At 39.6% G+C, this 23,467-nt stretch overlaps 1 protein-coding gene across 12 annotated transcripts in view; it reads right to left on the reverse strand.

The window, feature by feature from the left end:
• The window catches only part of CELF1 (CUGBP Elav-like family member 1), a 130,560-nt gene that overhangs the window by 57,825 nt on the left and 49,268 nt on the right, over positions 1–23,467 (reverse strand). For 8 of the 12 annotated variants that reach the window (XM_036892004.2, XM_036892002.2, XM_036892001.2 and 5 more), the window contains exons 2-4: positions 5,795–5,834; positions 2,883–2,955; positions 1,483–1,634 (exon numbers count right to left, since the gene is read on the reverse strand). The exons of 1 other annotated variant lie outside the window; for it this stretch is intronic. In XM_036892004.2, the coding sequence (XP_036747899.1) occupies positions 1,483–1,586 (104 nt within the window). In that variant the 5' untranslated portion in view covers positions 1,587–1,634; positions 2,883–2,955; positions 5,795–5,834. The remainder of the gene's footprint in view (positions 1–1,482; positions 1,635–2,882; positions 2,956–5,794; positions 5,835–23,467) is intronic. 3 more of the 12 variants (XM_036891999.2, XM_036892010.2, XM_036892009.2) reach the window with 3 other exon arrangements.

Raw genomic sequence — 23,467 nt, forward strand, 5'->3', positions numbered from 1 at the left:
CAGCATGCATGAAAACCACATGGGACACCATTAGAATACAGATTCTTGGGGCCTATTTTAGCATAAAAATTCATGGACATGGATGCAGGAATATGCATTTTTGCAGCAACTTTTATGCAGTGATCCAGATTTCATGGGAATTAATCCAACCTCATAAAAGATGAGAAAACAGGCTGAAAATGCTGTATCTAAGGACTGAACACCAGGCAGTAGCCCAGCACAGAAAGTATTACAATGGAAGATAATTTGAGCCACAAAGTCCTATTTCTAGGGATCAATGTGTCTGATACATGGGAATATTTTTATTATGTGTTAAGTCTTTATGATGGCATTTGTTGTGATTTCACCTGTTGTCTAAACTATATCTGCAGTAAGAAAAACACTCACAAGGAGACGCATTTAATTTACCAGTATTTTGAAGAATACAGAGAAGGAATGGGATCCATCTCAAATGAGCAAGCCAGCTAACTCTGAGACCCCACAAAGTATTCCACAAAGAACTGTCCAGAATCTGTTATTATTCACACCAGTTACACTTAACCTCAGGGTAGACTGATTTGCACATGGAGGCCTAAACTCAAAGACTTGTATCTACCACCTGTTATCTAGGGAATATCCCTAGACATAGTTAATATTCTTGGCTTTGAATAACCTAAGATCATTTGCTTAAGGTTCCAAGATTAAAGTAACTGAAATCAAGAGTTCGAAGTGTGTCTTCTCTACAGAGCCCAGAATTCAGGCTCCCAGTAGCTACAGCTCAGGGCCAGGTTAGCATTTCCTCTGTGTACAACAGCGGTGTCACTTCTTGAACAGCACTGTAAACTGATTAGGTTTCTCATTCCCATTTTCAAAACTTTCGTGGGCAAAGTGCCAACCAAAATTGATCCAGTTTTCTTTTTGAGGGGGGCAGGGAGGAATACTGGAACACATTTGATGTCTCGGCCATCATGTATTCTGCTGCACTTTCTATTAGACTTGTGGGGAGAGAAGGAATCAAGGTCCAGGATTAACATTTCAATACAGCATTTGATATACACTACTAAATACAGCCAGGCCACCAGTTTCCTCTGTGATATTAAGTCTAAGAATTTATCATTAATAAATAAATAGCTTCCCAAAACATTATTTGAAACTGCATACCCAACCCAAAGCAATATAACTATATTGTTAAAAAAAAAAAAAAGTGTAATTTATTTTATGGGGAAACACCACAGCTTGAAGGGACTGGAGTCAGCACACTTGAGTTGATGTTACTGGTCATATATCAAACGCACCCAATGCACATAACTTAGTTGTAGCCTTGAGGTAATCAGCAGAAGTAAGATAAAATCAGACTACAACAGAAAATAACAGTAGCATGGACTTTGGCTTCCTCACCAAATTTTTTCTTCCCTCATTTAAGGAAAGGAACCAGTTCATCAAATAACAAAGAAAAGAGCCCCGTTTCTCTGCTTATAAAAATTAGATAACAAAAATACTTACACGGGACTGGAATTCAAAGAGCAATGATCCACCATCATTTCTGGAAGGAAATCCAACTTAAACGCAGCCATCACCTCACTCTCCCCTTCAGAAGCCAGTGACATTAACTTGCTGCACTTGTCTGATCCACAAATACACACAGCTTTAGCTTCCTGGGCTCCACAAAAAACACAAAGTGGAAACAGGAGCTCAGGGAAACCAGCAATAAGTGCCACAGAAACAGGCAGGACTGAGGAAGGGAAGGGGAGTATTGGATTAAAAGGGGGATGTGACTATGTGAATGGAGGTTCAGCCCGGCACACAATGAAAGTGCTGATGCACCAGGCTTGTTTTGTGTAATTTTCCCTGGCGAAGCAGTACTAAGTGCACTGTCAGATAAATAGAGTGTCAGATCCATGAAGATAGCAGTAGCTAACAGACCAGAAGAAACAAACTTGTTTCATATCCTCCAAACTCCTCCCTGCAAATCAGTTTTTGAGGAGCTCCAAAGCTTGAAACTACCTGAAACAAAAAAAAAAACACCCAAAAACCTCACCTCCTATGGTCTGAAAATGGTTATCGTTTGGAAAGAAGAACTGGGTTGTTAGCCTTGGTCTGAACTCATTTCCATGTGCCAAAGACATCAATGAGCACAGTGCCTGAGTCCAAACTAATCTCCAGATAGTTGCATAAGGAGTAGTAGTAGTTCAGACAATCCAAAGCAGGCCAGAGGCAAGCTGGCTGAAGAAGAGGCCACCACTCACTACTCACATTCTACTACTTGAACTGCACTGACCTTGCTTTCTTGATGGTGTTAGAGCAAAGTGTGCTACTTAATGGTTTATCATCCGCACAAAGGCCTTAAAAAATTCCTGCTTCAGTGACATTCATGAAGTGGCATAGGCAAAACTTCTTTACTCTTAATTTACATTTAATTTGCCAGAAAATAAAAAAGTAAAAATAAAAATGGAATAGTAATATTCTGTCTCTTGATAGAGTACTAAGAAATGTCTTGCCAGTTGTTTGACCTTGCTAAAGAAACAAAAACAAAGAGAAGCAAACAAAAGCCTCCGCAGTGATGATAATGAAAAAGAACTGGGGCCTACAAGGGCAAACCCTCAAACATGGAAGGACAGAGGAATGTAAACTAAGGTTCTTCATTCTCTCTACTCCTTTAAACTGTTGCTAAAACTATGATTAATGAATGTACACATGAACATTCTATGATGGATGAACAGTGGAGATGGATATACTTAGTTGTCAAGGCAGATGTGGTGGCTCCTGTTCTCAATTTAGTTATACACCCTCCTCCAAACAACAAATGGTGGCATTTCAGTATTTAGGCAGTGACTAAAACTCTCTCTGAAGGTTCCCAAGTTTCACAGGCCTTCTTCCCATTTTTATCATTAGGGTTGCCTTACCTCAAGAGATTTCACTTCACTCAAGCTCAGTTCACAACACAGGGAACTTTGAAAAAAAGAAGTTACGTTCAGCCTGTAAAGAGGTAAACAAATGAACTCCTAAATGTATAGAGTTACTTGGGAAAAAAAAAGAAAGGCAGCATGTCATGGTATGGCCCTAACTATTCCAGTCTGGGTAACAATGGTTAACACCTGTCTGAATCTGACTGAGCAAGGTAGAAACTGTGTCTTCTGTCCAATATCCAGACATAAATTTATCTAACTGCTTTTCTATTTGTCAGAGACTATGGTTCATCTGAGATACTACTTTAGAGACAGAAATGGCAGGAGTACTCTTCCATCCTACTAGAAGAGGAAGCAACACCAGGCTGCAAATGAGAGGAGCCTGTGCAATCAGCACTAAGCACACAGCACACCACCTACTAACTGCCAGGCAGGTGCGACAGCTTAAGTTACTGGGTTAGGTTTGTCCTAGTTCCTCCTATGTCCAGTGGAGTTGATCATATGCCTCTTCCTATTGAAAGCTCCCTGGACCAAGGATTAACTTTGTGAGGTCAGTCTACAACCAAATTAGATGTTTTAGTTCAAGGTTTCCTTTAAAAATGAATCAACAAATTTTAAGGGAATCCCACTGGTTTTTGTTGTTTTTATTATTCATTAGCAACACCTAAATTCCACTAACTACATCTCGGTTTTAATCAGAAGCATAGCTATAACAAGAGAGCACTTGAATATGGTAGATGCTACTGAGTAGCCAGGAACTGCTCAGTGTGTGAAAGGATGTGCACTTCCTTACAGTAAATGTTTACCAAGCCAGAAGTTGGGAAACACTGATGTAATGTTTTAAAATCCATTTTACGACTTATAAAAGCACTGCTTTAAAAACATACAAGATGGAAATGTTATTACATGACATTCCACCTTTAGACAGGTCACAAGAGCTATCTCCAATTAAATTTAACATGCTTGTGGGAAAAGAGCACAGAAATTAATCACAAGTCACTCAATTTTTAAAGTTACTAAGTTAAGTGACGATAAAAACGATTATGGGAATACAAAAATGCAGATGTTAAGAGAAATTAAAAAGTGGAATTAGAAGTTATTCACAGAAAATTGCCCATAAGTTGTTTTTAAATTTCTTAATCAGAAACACATCCCAGGCTTTTCCCACAAAAGATGCACTAGAAATAAAGAGATGGCAGGAAGGCTTATAACCAAAGAAGGCCTAAACTTTCCCTCACTCCCTTTTTACCACCTGTCCTCTATGATCTTAACATAGTTCCCTCTTCTTTCCCTGGTTGTCTGCCTGTCTCAGTTTTCCTTGCCTTAAAAATTCTCTACTTCTTTTCTAAGGGTAATAATTCAAAGCCTAATTATGTGAGGGTAGGGGCAATCAGCCTGCTGTAACATTTAAGAACCTGAACCATTAAAAATGTCAGTAGATACGAGAAACCCTCGGAAGAAATACACACCCTGCATTTAGAATATAGGAATGGAATAAACAGTTAAAAAAAACTGGATTAAAGGAAAGAAATGCTAAAACTTACAGCATATGTTGTCAAAAGAGTGAAAAAGCAAAGAAAGGCATAGTTGAGCAAAAAAGCCCCGGTGGTGCATGCAAATGTCAGGCTATCTTGATTTGATGTAAAAACCAGGGAGTTCAATGACAGGGAGGGATTGTATACTTCCAACCCAATAATCTAAATGTGTTTTAAAGGGCAAAAATTTGAACTCTTGGTTATATGAGCATAGAGGAAATTAGAGCCTACTAAATTTATAAAAGAGAACCTAAGTCACTGAAAATCACCATCAGTCTATATATATAAGGAAAAGTCATAACAGATAAATGTACTGGATATTTTTCCTCTCAGAGATTCTGGCAGTTGGATGATACAAGGGACGTAAAAAACGTAGTAAGCAATTGATACAACTTGAAAATAACCAGCCAGAATAACCTAAAATTTTAGCTTAAAACGTTTATGGACTCCAGTTTCACTTTAAAAATTGAGTACTTCTAATACAATTTAGTGGGTCTCCTAGGGCTCCCAATTCAGAACCTTGCATATGCAAAAATATACTGACCTAAATTGGTAATTATCTCTTTGGCATCTCACTTTGTGGGAGCTGTTGGCAAAAATGTGACAATCAAGTGTAATTTAAAACAAACCAAAAAGGCAGGAAAACTACCACTTTTTTTGAAATCTAACAATTTTCCATTTCTTCCCCCATCCTTAATCACTACTACTGCCTCCTCCAGTGTCACAGATAAGGACTAGCAGAAAGACCCTCTTCTGTGTTTAGTACTGTGGTTCCACTGAAGTTTCTGGGACTACTCCTAAACTAATAAACTCTTGTCAAATCATGACCACCCTTCAAATCAGGTCATATTTCAATTATCAAACTAGTTCTGGGACTTAAGTGTAATTCTTAGTTGGTAATAATACATTGTAATTTTAAACTTTATTTAAGCTCCAAGGTTGATTAAGAAATCAGTTATGTTGAACAAATTCTTCCTCCAAGAGGGTATTTTCTGTGTAAAATCCATTATGTCGCAGCCTCATCCTTTTTCTAGTTGACTTCGGTCTTCCGGTTATGAAGTGGAATGAAGGAAGAAAGTCAGCAGGGCACACAGACACACATACACACACATGCACACACACACGTTAGTACTAGGCAGCTACCTCAAGGAGGAGATAACCCTGCCTTGGGAAACAGCTAAGGAGGAAGAGGTGAGAAAGAGCAAGAAAATATTTCTAGCTTCCTAGTAGGAATAGGAAGTTATAGTCCACAATGTAGAAAAAAAACCCATCACCATTCTGAAGGCAATCTTTTCATATCTACACAACAGGCTTCATGCAAGAAGGTTAAAAAAGATGACCACAGAGCACACCCATCCAGCAGTTAGCCCATACCTGTAGCTTTACACCTCCCTCTCTGGACTATGTCTTCACTCTAAAAAACCAAGGAAAGAAAAGTAAGTGGACCATACCTACACTTCTCATAATCCAGATACGCAGATTTTTTCCTAAGAAAAGCCCCCTTTGTCACCACAGCAGAAGATTAAGGGGGAAAAAAAAAGAACCCCTCCCTTTTCCATTTTTTAAGTACAAATACCTTAAAAGATAAATTGCAGTTAGTACCTCAAAGTTAATTTAAAAACACAATCAACCTAAAAGATAGAGAAGTAAAGTACTAAAAGGCTTAAAGAGGCTTGCCCCCAAATGTCTCAATAAATAGCAAAACAATGACTAGAATTTATGAGGTTGAATTCCAGTACATCTAGGTCACCAAAACAGTCTTTTAGCATGTGCTTTTCAATAGGAAACTACAATAAAGCTAAAGGCTATATAATTCTTTTAGCAATTAAGGATCATGTTATTAATGTGGACAAGCCATGTTCATTTCCCTAAAGCAACCTTGCTGAATATGAATAGGTAGGTGCCAGGCACAAAACTCTTCAAAGGTAACCAAGTTCCTGCCTGTGTAAATGCATCTTTGTGGTCTTCCAGCAGTGGTGAACCACTGAAACCAAAAAAAATCAGAAGATGGGGAAGTTAACTGAAGTTAAAAGCAAATGGAGGAACCACAAAACCAATTTGTTTTATTTTTAAACATTATTGAACAATCTTTCAAGTAAAGATTGATTCTATAAAGCTGCCCAAATTCCTACAAACTTTCATCTACAACCCCTGCCAGCTGTACTCCATCTGGCCCTGGCTATATAGATGGAGAATGACCAAAAGTCACAAAGGATGAAGTCTACATTGGGAAGTTTAAGAATTTTGAAAGACAAGGCCAGAAACAGAACTGTAAGACACTGCACTGTATCTATCACCCCTAAAGACAAAGACGTATCTTGACTGACATAAAATAGGTGCTTAAGTACTTAACTTTTCATATGGACCTGGTTTCCAATTCTGCTAATGAGGTAGCCATGCTTTCATTTAAGACAAAGTCAAGACCAACAAAAAAAGCTTCTGAAAGCATTTACTTGAACCTGCCTACATTATCAAAAGTTATTACGAGGAAGGGAACTTTACATTTATAAACTAAGTTCACAAAACTTCATCCAGTCCTGTATCATTACTACCACTTAAGGTGGGTAAGGATTTAGATGCTAAAATAACCTGCACAAGGGATTCTAACCCCAGGGCCCATGGTCTCTCTTGAGAAATGTGACTTTCACCTACCAGGTAAAAATTTTTATTGAGACAGTGTGTCTTAAGAGGGCTCTACAGTAGTGGTTACCTTGGGGAAAACAGAGCAAGTTAAATTTCTACTTTTTTAATCTGGAAGATACAAAGGGCAAAGAAAAGACCAGGGAGTCATGTTTTTCAAAATGTGGCATGAAAAATGCATGGAACAGTTGAAAAACACTGCTTGTTGTGTGACCCTGTGAGACCAGACTCAGAATGCATGCTAGCTGGGGAATCCCCAAGATACAGAGAGCAAAAGGGAGACCTGGAGTTGTTAAGAAGGGCCACTGTATGAAAAAGTGAGAGGTATATCTAAGTCCCAGAGAACATCAGCCCTAAGGGGGCCAAGGAACACCTTAATTGCCTAGCCAAGAGAAGGAGTAAAATGAATTAAGAAAAAAAAAAAAAAGTAGGCTGTTTGTTAATCACCCTACTCCTAAATCATCTAAAGATTTTCTTTCTTTCTAAAGTATCAATGATATACAATCTTATGAAAGCTTCATATGAACATTGTTTTTCAACATTCACCCATATTCTCAAGTCCTCACTGTCTATCATAGTAGTAAGATGCTATAGAGTCATTGTCTTCTCTGTGATGTACTGCCTTCCCTGTGACATACCTATATTGTGATCACAAATTACTCATCTGAAGACTTTTTTTTTTTTTCATCTGAAGACTTTTTAAAGGAAAACCAAACACACAAAAAAATGGATCAATACTGTCTTCTCCACACAGGCTCTTACCACTTGAAGGAGGACAGTGGGAAGGCTAATACACAAGAAGGCATTTTCTTTAAAATAGCTTTGTCTTCTCAGTTTTGTTGTTCCTACATTTTTTTGCCTGCTCTGTAAGAAAAGAGAAATGCTTTGCGGAGAGACAAAAGCTGAATGGAAACTAAAAGCTTTAGGTTTGAGTTTTTAACATATTTCATTTCTATGAGGAACCAAACAAAAAGTAAAAGCTCCGTGAGGAAGTCTAAACTATTTTTGTTCTGTACTTCCTTGAAGCTCCACAGAAGTCTGTTTCTATTAATATTACTTCCACCTTTCTCAATCACCATTCGAAAAGCATAAAGGTAATTCCAAAGAGGGGTGAAAAGAGTTAAAGGGCGAAAAGAGAAGCACCGAAAAGCTGTGGGGGGTGGCGGGGATGCCCCCGCACGGCAACAGAGGAGAGAAGAATGGAGGGCAAGCTATCTCTGAGGGAAACAAGGAGATATTACTTGCTTGTGATATGTGAAGATATTCAAAATATGACCTCCTAGGAGTTTTTAAAACTGTACTTAGCAAATCAATGGTACAGGGGACTCCACAAGGCAAACTACCTATTCCACAATTTCCCCAAGGAAAGTTAAAACACCTGGGAAAAACTTTTATTTGGTTTTGGAATATATCTTGGAACTTATACATGATCTTGACATGTTTCAAGGACACAAGGGTGAATAAATAGCATCACATCTCAGGACTGATACAAAGGTTGTAGATCTCCTACATCCTTCCTAGGTACAGGGCAAAGTAACGAACTATTTTTATTTCTCAGAGTTTTCTGCTGGCCTACACATCTTCCTAGGAAGATGGTCACTGATTTGCACTCACCATCAGCAACTCTCACATAGTATGTACTGAATCACAAACTCCAGATAAAGGGGCTGGTAACAGGCACAGTAATGCTCAATGACCTATCTAATGCCTGAACCCATCATCTTCAGCTTGTTAGCAACTCACTAACTTTTACAAAACAATTCTTTTTAAGTACCCTCAATACCTTGAAAAACATTTTTTATATAAATCAGGGAGCTAATAAAGAACTGAACTATCCAGATTAAAGTTTTCAAATGTTTTTAAAAGCATAAGTGTTTTTTCCCTTATACATAAAAGTGAAGCTGTTCAGGCTGAAGACAGAAGAAGGCAAGGAAGGGTCTACCTGTTGCCTCTCCTAGTCCTCAGGGTAACTAGGTCTCCAGGAAATAGGAAAACAGACCTATATAATTCAAAATAGATAATTCACCAATTTTACATCCAGTTTTGAAATGGATCCTCTTTGAACAGATTTTTCTATCTTTAGAATCTAATAGGTTACCAGAGATAAAGGACTTTAATAAGATGCCATCAATGATAATAAATGCTTGCATCCTCAAATTGATGGAATATGGCATTCAAAATTTGTAAACCAAAAAAAAAAAAAATTTGTAAACCTTACCACCCAAAAGTGTGGAGAAATGTCCAGACATTTACAAAGCAGCAATAATTCTAACAGCTAACATTTTGGGGGCATTTACTGTATACCATATGGTGTTTTTTGTGCTTTGTATTTAATCCTCATGCCTATCCTATCTCCATTTACATAGAAAAGACACAAAGAAATGAAATAACTCTCAAAATCTCACGAATCCAGGCTATGGAAGAATTGGAATATTAAGCCAGGCAGTTCAGCCCTTGGGTGAAAGGCTGACTCAGGTTAAAAACTGTCTGTAAGGAAGATCATGCACACAAACTACAGAAAAGACTGTTTAAATGCTGAGGGCCACGAAGTTGAATCTGACCATTTTTCTAAGGCAATGTTTTATAAGTAGGTAAATGTCTAAAATCTCAACTACCAAGAAGAATTAGGGTAGCAAACATATCCTGCTCTCACTCAGCAGATGTGTGATTCTGAGAAAGTTAATCAACATCTCCAAAGTGTCAGTTCCCTCACCTGTAAAAGAGGACTTAACTACATACCTCAAAAGGAACCAGCCACTGTACAAATTTCTAACTGAAAGTGGAAAGAGACAAGTAACAGAAATAACTTAGGCAAATTTTCTAAAATGTCTGTTAACTTTTAGACTGCTTGCAATAGCCTCGGTTCTTTCTTTTTCTTATTATATGGCTAGGTCATAAGATTGGGCTTAGTGCTTTGGGAAATTGCATATCCTTCTACCTCCATGCTCTAGAAAAGCCAAGTAACAAGATAAAAGGATCAAATAGGAAGCTTTCCTGGCTACCCCAGAAAATCATGGGACAGAACTCCACCAGGGACTGGTGCTAAAATCCAGTAAAGTTTGTGTGGAGTCGCCAACCTATCTACTATCTTCCTTGGGAATCTATAGCAGGGGAAAAGCAGTTACCACCAGTTTAATCCAGGATGCTGGGCACACACATCACAACTAATAGTGGGTAGAATCCACCTCAAAAGGCTACTGCCCTAAATGAAATAAACTGTGTAAGACTATTCAGCAACAAATAGGTGGACCCAAGACTGAATGACTACAGATAAACTAACCATTGTTTTTCTCATCTGTAAAATGCAGGGTGATCAGGTGGATTAAACAGGTACAATGAAGCACACAATGAATTAATTCCCTTCTACTCCCATCAGTCCAGATCATCTCCTTCCACTACAGTAAGCTGTTCTATGTTGAGCAGTGTTGATAATGTACTACATCAGGCTTGGTTCTAACATGTCTTTTTCAGCAAGGATAAAACTTAGCATTTTCTCAGTGGGATGTACAAAAATCTTAAAATTTTCCCTTGAGACACTTTTCTGTGGCTACTATTACCATGATTCAGGCTTAAGTTAAGGGTTTCTCACTCTACTGACTGAGTCATCTATGTCCTTTCCCTGACCCTAGTAGTTTATAAACAGATCTCAATCTCATCTTCTTTACCACCAGCCAGTATGCTCACTACCTTCTTTAGTGGCAACGTCTTTTTCCAGCTTAAAAAAAATTGTGGAGAGGAGGGAGCCAAGATGGCAGTGTGAGTAGAGCAGCGGAAATCTCCTCCCATAACCACATATTATTTTTGAAAATACAACTAATACAACTATTCCTAAAAGAGAGACCAGAAGACACAGGACAACAGCCAGACCACATCCACACCAGCGAGAACCCAGTGCCTCACAAAGTGGGTAAGATACAAGCTGCGGCCCGGCGGGACCCGAGCACCCCTCACCCCAGCTCCCAGCGGGAGGAGAGGAGTCAGAGCGGGAAGGGAGAGTGAGCCCAGGACTGCTAATCACCCAGCCCTAGCCATCCACACCAGAGTGCAGACACAGGGCATGCATGGGGTGCTGGAAACTAGGGAAACAGGACAGTAAGACCTGTGAGTGGGTCCGCGTGGCCGGTACCCCCGGGACGAAGAAAAGGGAGTGCTTTTTGAAAGTCTTAAAGGGAAAGGGACACCACCGTTGGATGGAATCGTCCAGGGACACTCAGCCCAGCAGCAGGGAATCACGGGGAACTCTGGGTACTCTAACCCCCTGGGCAGCAGAGAACACGGAGGCCCTTCACAGAGATAAAAAGCCTCCTGGCCGATTCACCTCCAACGTGGCTCCGCCATATCAGAGCAGCAGCCCGAGGCAGGCCACGCCCACAGCAAACGCGGAGCTAAACTCCATAGCAGCCGGTAAGAATCAGAAGTCCTGTCTGCGCGCAGCTGCCCAGCACAAGCTGCCAGAGGTCGCTGTTCTCCCAGGAGAAGAAGGCCAGAAACCAACAAGAAGGGATGTTCTCCCAGGCATCACTTGTGCCAGCTCCACAATCTCTATTGCCATAAAAAGGCAGAAAAATTTGATACAGACCAAAATCACAACCCCTGAGGAGATAGACCTAACCAGTCTTCCTGAAAGAGAATTCAAAATAAAAATCACAAACATGCTGATGTAGATGCAGAGAAATATACAAGAGCTAAGGGATGAAGCCAGAGGGAGATTACAGACGTCCGGAGGGAGACTACAGAAATGAAACAATCTCTGGAAGGATTTATAAGCAGAATGGATAAGATGCAAGAGGCCACTGATGGAATAGAAACCAGAGAACAGGAAGCTGATGCAGACAGAGATAAAAGGATCTCCAGGAACGAAACAATATTAAGAGAACCGTGTGACCAATCCAAAAGGAACAGTATCCGCATTATAGGGGTACCAGAAGAAGAGAGAGAAAAAGGGATAGAAAGTGTCTTTGAAGAAATAATTGCTGAGAACTTCCCTAAACTGGGGGAGCAAATAGTTACTCAGATTACAGAGGCACAAAGAACTCCCAACAGACGAGCCCCAAGGAGGACAAAACCAAGACACATAATAAATAAAATGGTGAAGATCAAGGACAGGGACAGAGTATTAAAGGAAGCCAGAAAGAAAAAAAAGGTCGCCTACAAAGGAAAACCCATCAGGCTATCATCAGACTTCTCAAAAGAAACCCTACAGGCCAGAAGAGAATGGCATGATATATTCAATGCAATGAAACAGAAGGGCCATGAACCAAGGATACTGTATCCAGCACGATGATCATTTAAATATGAAGGAGGGATTAAACAATTCCCACACAAGCAAAAGTTGAGGGAATTTGCCTCCCACAAACCACCTCTACAGGGTATCTTAGAGGGACTGCTCTAGATGGGAACACTCCCTAAAAGAGCACACAACAAAACACCCAACATATGAAGAATGGAGGAGGAATAAGAAGGGAGAGAAATAAACATCAGACTGCGTTTATAATAGCTCAATAAGCGAGTTAAGTCAGACAGTAAGGTACTAAAGAAGCTAACTTGAACCTTTGGTAACCACGAACCTAAAGCCTGCAATGGCAATAAGTACATATCTTTCAATAATCACCCTAAATGTAAATGCACTGAATGCACTAATCAAAAGACACAGAGTAACAGAATGGATAATAAAAGCAAGACCCATCCATATGCTGCTTACAAGAGACTCACCTCAAACCCAAAGACATGCACAGATTAAAAGTCAAGGGATGGAAAAAGATATTTCATTCAAACAACAAAGAGAAAGAAGCAGGTGTTGCAATACTAGTATCAGACAAAATAGACTTCAAAATAAAGAAAGTAACAAGAGATAAAGAAAGACATTACATAATGATAAAGGGCTCAGTCCAACAAGAGGACATAACCATTATAAACATATATGCACCCAATACAGGAGCACCAATATACGTGAAACAAATACTAACAGAATTAAAAGGAGGAAATAGAATGCAATGCATTCATTTTGGGAGACTTCAACATACCACTCACTCCAAAGGACAGATCCACCAGACAGAAAATACATAAGGACACAGAGGCACTGAACAACACACTAGAACAGATGGACCTAATAGACATCTACAGAACTCTACATCCAAAAGCAACAGGATACACATTCTTCTCAAGTGCACATGGAACATTCTCCACAATAGACCACATACTAGGCCACAAAAAGAGCCTCAGTAAATTCAAAAAGATTGAAATCCTACCAACCAACTTTTCAGACCACAAAAGTATAAAACTAGAAATAAATTGTAAAAGAAAGCAAAAAGGCTCACAAACACATGGAGGCTTAACAACATGCTCCTAAATAATCAATGGATCAATGACCAAATTAAAATTGGGATCAAGGAATATATGAAACAAATGACAACAACACAAAGCCCCAACTTCTGTGGGATGCAGCAAAAGCAGTCTTAAGAGGAAAGTATATAGCAATCCAGGCATATTTAAAGAAGGAAGAACAATCCCAAATGAATAGTCTAATGTCACAAGTATCGAAATTGGAAAAAGAAGAACAAATGAGGCCTAAGGTCAGCAGACGGAGGGACATAATAAAGATCAAAGAAGAAATAAATAAAATTGAGAATAAAACAATAGAAAAAAATCAATGAAACCAAGAGCTGGTTCTTTGAGAAAATAAACAAAATAGATAAGCCTCTAGCCAGACTTAAGAGAAAAAGAGAATCAACACACATCAACATAATGAGAAACGATAAAGGAAAAATCACAACGGACCCCACAGAAATACAAAGAATTATTAGAAAATACTATAAAAACTAATATGCTAACAAGCTGGAGAACCTAGGAGAAATGGACAACTTCCTAGAAAAATAAAATCTTCCAAGACTGACCCAGAGAGAAACAGAAAATCTAAACAGACCAATTACCAGTAATGAAATTGAAGTGGTAATCAAAAAACTACCAAAGAGAGGGGCAGAAGATGGCGGCGTGAGAAGAGCAGCGGAAATCTCCTCCCAAAACAACATATATCTATGAAAATATAACAAAGACAACCCTTCCTAGAATAAAGACCAGAGGACACAGGACAATATCCAGACCACATCCGCACCTGAGAGAACCCAGCGCCTCGCGAAGGGGGTAAGATACAAGTCCCGGCCCCGCAGGAGCCGAGCGCCCCTCCCCCAAGCTCCCGGCGGGAGAAGAGCAGGCAGAGCGGGAGGGAGACGGAGCCCAGGACTGCCGAACACCCAGCCCCAGCCATCCGGACCAGAGTGCAGGGCGCTCGATACTAGGAAAACAGGGCAGCAAGAACAGTGAGCAGGCACTGGAGGCTGGGCGACAGAGGACATAAGAAAAGCACAAGACCATTTTTTTTTTGCTTTTTTGCTGTTTTGTTTTGGCGAGCGCTTTTTGGAAGTCTTAAAGGGACAGGGACCCCAATACTAGGGAAACAGGGCAGAAAGACCGGTGAGCAGAGGCCTGAGGCTGGCACCGCAGAATAAAGAAAAAGGAATGACCAACTTTTTTTTTTTTTAATTAAAAACTTTTTTTTTTTTTTAATTAAAATTTTTTTTTTCTTTTTTTTTTTTTTGGTGGTCGTTGTTTTGTTTTGGGGGGTGTTTTTGGAAGTCTTAAAGGGGCAGGGCGGGTCACTTAATCCAGAGGTAGGGAATCCGGGATCTCTGGGCACCCTAACCCCTGGGCTGCAGGGAGCAGGGAGGCCCTTTACGGAGATAAATAGCCTCCCAGCAGCTCCTGCTCCAATGCGACTCCACCATTTTGGAGTAGCTGCCCGAGCCAGGCCACGCCCACAGCAACAGCGGAGATTAACTCCATAGCAGCCGGGCAGGAAGCAGAAACCCTGTCTGCGCGCAGCTGTGCAGCACAAGCCTCTAGAGGTCGCTGTTCTCCCAGGAGAGGAGGGCCACAAACCAAAAAGCAAGGAAGTCCTTCCAGCCGTCACTCGTCCCAGTTCTGCAGACTATTCCTAGCACCATGAAAAGGCAAAGCTACAGGCAGACAAAGATCACAGAGACAACACCAGAGAAGGAGACAGACCTAACCAGTCTTCCTGAAAAAGAATTCAAAATAAGAATCATAAACATGCTGACAGAGATGCAGAGAAATACGCAAGAGAAATGGGATGAAGTCCGGAAGGAGATCACAGATGCCAGAAAGGAGATCGCAGAAATGAAACAAACTCTGGAAGGGTTTATAAGCAGAATGGATAGAATGCAAGAGGCCATTGATGGAATTGAAATCAGAGAAGAGGAACGCATAGAAGCTGACATAGAGAGAGACAAAAGGATCTCCAGGAATGAAACAATATTAAGAGAACTGTGTGACCAATCCAAAAGGAACAATATCCGTATTATAGGGGTCCCAGAAGAAGAAGAGAGAGGAAAAGAGATGGAAAGTATCTTAGAAGAAATAATTGCTGAAAACTTCCCCACACTGGGGGAGGAAGTAATCGAACAGACCACGGAAATACACAGAACCCCCAACAGAAAGGATCCAAAAAGGGCAACACCAAGACACATAATAATTAAAATGGGAAAGATCAAGGACAAGGAAAGAGTGTTAAAGGCAGCTAGAGAGAAAAAGGTCACCTATAAAGGGAAACCCATCAGGCTAACGTCAGATTTCTCAACAGAAACCCTACAGGCCAGAAGAGAATGGCATGATATATTTAATACAATGAAACAGAAGGGCCTTGAACCAAGGATACTGTATCCAGCACGACTATCATTCAAATATGACGGTGGGATTAAACAATTCCCAGACAAACAAAAGCTGAGGGAATTTGCTTTCCACAAACCACCTCTACAGAACATCTTACAGGGACTGCTCTAGATAGGAGCACTCCTAGAAAGAGCACAGCACAAAACACCCAACATATGAAGAATCGAGGAGGAGGAACAAGAAGGGAGAGAAGAAAAGAATCTCCAGATAGTGTATATAACAGCTCAATAAGCGAGCTAAGTTAGGCAGTAAGATACTAAAGAGGCTAACCTTGAACCTTTGGTAACCACGAATTTAAAGCCTGCAATGGCAATAAGTACATATCTTTCAATAGTCACCCTAAATGTTAATGGGCTGAATGCACCAATCAAAAGACACAGAGTAACAGAATGGATAAAAAAGCAAGACCCATCTATATGCTGCTTACAAGAAACTCACCTCAAACCCAAAGACATGTACAGACTAAAAGTCAAGGGATGGAAAAACATATTTCAAGCAAACAACAGTGAGAAGAAAGCAGGGGTTGCAGTACTAATATCAGACAAAATAGACTTCAAAACAAAGAAAGTAACAAGAGATAAAGAAGGACACTACGTAATGATAAAGGGCTCAGTCCAACAAGAGGATATAACCATTCTAAATATATATGCACCCAACACAGGAGCACCAGCATATGTGAAACAAATACTAACAGAACTAAAGGGGGATATAGACTGCAATGCATTCATTCTAGGAGACTTCAACACACCACTCACCCCAAAGGATAGATCCACTGGGCAGAAAATAAGTAAGGACACGGAAGCACTGAACAACACAGTAGAGCAGATGGACCTAATAGACATCTATAGACCTCTACATCCAAAAGCAGCGGGACATACATTCTTCTCAAGTGCACATGGAACATTCTCCAGAATAGACCACATACTAGGCCACAAAAAGAGCCTCAGAAAATTCCAAAAGATTGAAATCCTACCAACCAACTTTTCAGACCACAAAGGCATAAAACTAGAAATAAACTGTACAAAGAAAGCAAAGAGGCTCACAAACACATGGAGGCTTAACAACACGCTCCTAAATAATCAATGGATCAATGACCAAATCAAAATGGAGATCCAGCAATATATGGAAACAAATGACAACAACAACACTAAGCCCCAACTTCTGTGGGACACAGCAAAAGCAGCCTTAAGAGGAAAGTATATAGCACTCCAAGCATATTTAAAAAAGGAAGAGCAATCCCAAATGAATGGTCTAATGTCACAATTATCGAAATTGGAAAAAGAAGAACAGATGAGGCCTAAGGTCAGCAGAAGGAGGGACATAATAAAGATCAGAGAAGAAATAAATAAAATTGAAAAGAATAAAACAATAGCAAAAATCAATGAAACCAAGAGCTGGTTCTTCGAGAAAATAAACAAAATAGATAAGCCTCTAGCCAGACTTATTAAGAAGAAAAGAGAGTCAACACAAATCAACAGTATCAGAAACGAGAAAGGAAAAATCACGACGGACCCCACGGAAATGCAAAGAATTATTGGAGAATACTATGAAAACCTATATGCTAACAAGCTGGGAAACCTAGGAGAAATGGACAACTTCCTAGAAAAATATAACCTTCCAAGATTGACCCAGGAAGAAACAGAAAATCTAAACAGACCAATTACCAGCAACGAAATTGAAGCGGTAATCAAAAAACTACCAAAGAACAAAACCCCTGGGCCAGATGGATTTACCTCGGAATTTTATCAGACATACAGGGAAGACATAATACCCATTCTCCTTAAAGTTTTCCAAAAAATAGAGGAGGAGGGGATACTCCCAAACTCATTCTATGAAGCTAACATCACCCTAATACCAAAACCAGGCAAAGACACCACCAAAAAAGAAAACTACAGACCAATATCCATGATGAACGTAGATGCAAAAATACTCAACAAAATATTAGAAAACCGAATTCAAAAATACATCAAAACCATCGTACACCATGACCAAGTGGGATTCATCCCAGGGATGCAAGGATGGCACAACATTCGAAAGTCCATCAATATCATCCACCACATCAACAAAAAGAAAGACAAAAACCACATGATCATCTCCATAGATGCTGAAAAAGCATTTGACAAAGTTCAACATCCATTCATGTTAAAAACTCTCAGCAAAATGGGAATAGAGGGCAAGTACCTCAACATAATAAAGGCCATCTATGATAAACCCACAGCCAACATTATATTGAACAGCGAGAAGCTGAAAGCATTTCCTCTGAGATCGGGAACTAGACAGGGATGCCCACTCTCTACACTGTTATTTAACATAGTACTGGAGGTCCTAGCCATGGCAATCAGACAAAACAAAGAAATACAAGGAATCCAGATTGGCAAAGAAGAAGTCAAACTATCACTATTTGCAGATGACATGATACTGTACATAAAAAACCCTAAAGACTCCACCCCAATACTACTAGAACTGATATCGGAATACAGCAAAGTTGCAGGATACAAATCAACGCACAGAAATCTGTGGCTTTCCTATATACTAACAATGAACCAACAGAAAGAGAAATCAGGAAAACAACTCCATTCACAATTGCATCAAATAAAATAAAATACCTAGGAAAAAACCTAACCAAAGAAGTGAAAGACTTATACTCTGAAAACTACAAGTCACTCTTAAGAGAAATTAAAGGAGACACTAACAGATGGAAACTCATCCCATGCTCATGGCTAGGAAGAATTAATATCGTTAAAATGGCCATCCTGCCCAAAGCAATATACAGATTTGATGCAATCCCTATGAAACTACCAGCAACATTCTTCAATGAACTGGAACAAATAATTCAAAAATTCATATGGAAACACCAAAGACCCCGAATAGCCAAAGCAATCCTGAGAAAGAAGAATAAAGTAGGGGGGATCTCACTCCCCAACTTCAAGCTCTACTATAAAGCCATAGTAATCAAGACAATTTGGTACTGGCACAAGAGCAGAGCCACAGACCAATGGAACAGACTAGAGAATCCAGACATTAACCCAGACATATATGGTCAATTAATATTTGATAAAGGAGCCATGGACATACAATGGCGAAATGACAGTCTCTTCAACAGGTGGTGCTGGCAAAACTGGACAGCTACATGTAGGAGAATGAAACTGGACCATTGTCTAACCCCATATACAAAAGTAAACTCAAAATGGATCAAAGACCTGAATGTAAGCCATGAAACCATTAAATTCTTGGAAGAAAACATAGGCAAAAACCTCTTAGACATAAACATGAGTGACCTCTTCTTGAACATATCTCCCTGGGCAAGGAAAACAACAGCAAAAATGAGTAAGTGGGACTATATTAAGCTGAAAAGCTTCTGTACAGCAAAAGACACCATCAATAGAACAAGAAGGATCCCTACAGTGTAGGAGAATATATTTGAAAATGACACATCCGATAAAGGCTTCACGTCCAGAATAAAGAGCTCACACGCCTCAACAAACAAAAAACAAATAACCCAATTAAAAAATGGGCAGAGGAACTGAACAGACAGTTCTCCAAAAAAGAAATACAGATGGCCAACAGACACATGAAAAGATGCTCCACATCGCTAATTATCAGAGAAATGCAAATTAAAACTACAATGAGGTATCACCTCACACCAGTAAGGATGGCTGCCATCCAAAAGACAAACAACAACAAATGTTGGCGAGGCTGTGGAGAAAGGGGAACCCTCCTACACTGCTGGTGGGAATGTAAGTTAGTTCAACCATTGTGGAAAGCAGTATGGAGGTACATCAAAATGCTCAAAAGAGACTTACCATTTGACCCAGGAATTCCACTCCTAGGAATTTACCCTAAGAACACAGCAATCAAGTTTGAGAAAGACAGATGCACCCCTATGTTTATTGCAGCACTATTTACAATAGCCAAGAATTGGAAGCAACCTAAATGTCCATCAATAGATGAATGGCTAAAGAAGATGTGGTACATATACACAATGGAATACTACTCAGCCATAAGAAAAGGGCATATCCAATCATTTGCAGCAACATGGATGGAGCTGGAGGGTATTATGCTCAGTGAAACAAGCCAAGCGGAGAAAGAGAAATACCAAATGATTTCACTTATCTGTGGAATATAAGAACAAAGGAAAAACTGAAGGAACAAAACAGCAGCAGAATCACAGAACTCAAGAATGGACTAACGGGTACCAAAGGGAAAGGGACTGGGGAGGATGGGTGGGTAGGGAGGGATAAGGGGGGGAGAAGTAGGGGGGGTATTAAGATTAACATGCATGGGGGGGTAGGAGAAAAGGGAGGGCTGTACAACACAGAGAAGGCAAGTAGTGATTCTACAACATTTTGCTATGCTGATGGACAGTGACTGTAAAGGGGTTTATAGGGGGGACCTGGTATAGGGGAGAGCCTAGTAAACATAATATTCGTCATGTAAGTGTAGATTAGTGATACCAAAAACAAAGCAAAAAAAAAAAAAAAGGGCAGTTCCTGTGTGGTAACCTCCAACGAGTTCTACACAAGCGTATAAAGGGCATATAAAAGTGTAGGCAAAGGGTCTGTTTGTGTTTATACAGAGGATCAAAGCCTAATTGGGCTACCCCGAAAATGAACTAAGATACGATATGAAAAAGAACTTCCAACATCTGCACTCTCTGGAAGACTCATGCCAGAAGATGATCATCAAAAAACCCCAACAAAGATCCACGCACTGCTACAGCTGTAGATGCACTCATCCCACCAGTTCCTGGACTTGCCATGGGAATGAGGAAGGAGATATCTAAGCTGGCCTGTGCATACAGTAAAACAACAAATTTGACTGGATCTATACTGTTGGAACTCAACCAAAAATTTGGAGAAGTGCAAATTGTAGCGCTCCAAAATCTTACAACTACAGACTATTTACTGTTAAAAGAACATATGGCATGTGAACAGTCCCCAGGAATGGGTTGTTTTAATTTGTCTGATTTCTCTCAGACTGTTCAAGTTCAGTTGGACAATATCCACCATATCATAGATAAGTTTTCACAAATGCCTAAGGTGCCTAACTGGTTTTCTTGGTTTCACTGGAGATGGCTGGTAATTACAGATATGCTTTGGTTATGTAACTATACTCCTATTATGTTAATGTGTGTGCGCAATTTAAGTAGTAGCTTAAAACCTATATATGCCGAAGTTACTCTACAAGAAGATATGTCAAAGAAATAATCAATCTTCCCATGTTTTCTTCCGCCTGCTACTTCTATAGCTTTTCTTCTTCCTTCCTAATTACAACCCTTAAATAGAATTCGTGCCTCATATCAAATTTACCGAGTATCATAATTCTTCCAAGTGGTAAAGATACCTCAAGACAAATGCTGGGCATAGAAGCTACAGGGCATAAATATGCAAAGAAGTAAAAAGCTAACCTTTTCAAACAATAAGGCTTCCCTCTCACTTACCAACTTCACATTTCCCTGTATGGCCCCGGAAGATGACTGGTTAGCCAGAGACGGGTAAGATTCCTCAAGGGAGGAACAACCTAAGACAGGCACAGTCGCAGGGGGGCCATCAGGTGAGAAATTGGGGATCAACAGAGGTGAGGCTTAGAACCTCACCCCCCCTGTTCTGAGAGAAATCTTCTGCATACGTGGATGTTTTATTGCCCTTGTCTAGCTTGGATTAACACATAGTCTACAGGCACACACCTGATCATCTACATTTGCTCTCTTACAACACTAAACTGTTTTCTACCTTTATCTTGTATCTACCTACCACTTCAGCATTTTATTAAAAAAAATAATAATAAAGAGAGAAATGTGGTATCCACATATAAATCAAGTATAAAAACCAAATGAGTATTCATATTTGAACTGACTCTTTATAGTTCATAATGCATGAGCAAAACCAAAAGTTTCTGTGATGACTGCCCTTGTACTGTTCACTATGTAACTTATTCATTATGTAAGAATTTGTTCTCCATGTAAGAACTTGTTTGTTATGCCTCAGAAGATTGGAGACTGACGAAAATTAGGCTTGGGGTGGATTAATGATTGTGCATTGAGCATTGACTCCCCTATACAGAATTTTATTGTCGTTAACAACCATCTGATCAATAAATATGAGAGATGCCCTCACAAAAAAAAAAAAAAAAAAGGACAGACTTCCAATGGTAAAATAAATAAGTAACCGGGATGTAATGTATAGCATAAGGAATATAGTCAAGATATTGTAACAGCTTGGTAGGGTGATAGCTGGAACCTAGAATTATGTATATAAATGTTCTACCACTGTGTTGTACACTTGAAACTAATGTAATGTAATACTGTGCGTCAACTACCCTTCAATAAAAAATAATTATTTAAAAAAAAAAAAAAAAAAAAACTACCAAAGAACAAAACCCCTGAACCAGATGGATTTACCTTGGAATTTTATCAGACATACAGAGAAGACATAATACCCATTCTCCTTAAAGTTTTCCAAAAAATGAAAGAGGAGGGAATACTCCCAAAGTCATTCTATGAAGCCAACATCACCCTAATACCAAAACCAGACAAAGACCCCACTAAAAAAGAAAACAACAGACCAATATCCCTGATAAACATGGATGCAAAAATACTCAAAAAATATAAGCAAACCAAATTCAAAAATACATCAAAAGGATCATACACCATGACCAAGTGGGATTCATCCCAGGGATGCAAAGATGGTACAACATTCAAAAATCCATCAACATCATTCACCACATCAACAAAAAGAAGGACAAAAACCACATGATCATCTCCATAGGTGCTGAAAAAGCATTCGACAAAATTCAACATCCATTCATGATAAAAACTCTCAACAAAAAGAGGGCAAGTACCTCAACATAATAAAGGCCATATATGATAAACCCACAACTAACATCATACTGAACAACGAGAAGCTGAATGCTTTTCCTCTTGAGATGGGGAACAAGACAGGGATATCCACTCTCCCCACTGTTACTCAACATAGTACTGGAGGTTCTAGCCACGGCAATTAGACAAAACAAAATACAAGGAATCCAGATTGGTATAGAAGAAGTCAAACTGTCACTATTTGCAGATGACATGACATTGTACATAAAAAACCTAAAGACTCCACTCCAAAACTACTGGAACTAATACGGGAAATTCAGCAAAGTTGCAGGATACAAAATGAACACACAGAATTCTGTGGCTTTCCTATACACTAACAATGAACTAATATAAAGAGAAATCAGGAAAACAATTGCATTCGCAATAGCATCAAAAAGAATAAAATACCTAGGAATAAACCTCACCAAGGACGTGAAAGACCTATACCCTGAAAACTATAAGACACTCTTAAGAGAAATTAAAGGGGACACTAACAAATGGAAACTCATCCCATGCTCCTGGCTAGGAAGAATTAACATCGTCAAAATGGCCATCCTGCCCAAAGCAATGTAATACAGATTCGATGCAATCCCTATCAAATTACCAACAGCATTCTTCAATGAACTGGAACAAACAGTTCAAAAATTCATATGGAAACACCAAAGACCCCGAATAGCCAAAGCAATTCAGAGAAGGAAGAATAAAGTGGGGGGGAATCTCCCTCCCCAACTTCAAGCTCTACTACAAAGCCACAGTAATCAAGACAATTTGGTACTGGCTCAAGAACAAAGCCACAGACCAGTGGA

This window comes from Manis pentadactyla, chromosome 9 (genome assembly GCF_030020395.1).
Source record: "Manis pentadactyla isolate mManPen7 chromosome 9, mManPen7.hap1, whole genome shotgun sequence".
Classification (NCBI taxonomy): domain Eukaryota; kingdom Metazoa; phylum Chordata; class Mammalia; order Pholidota; family Manidae; genus Manis; species Manis pentadactyla.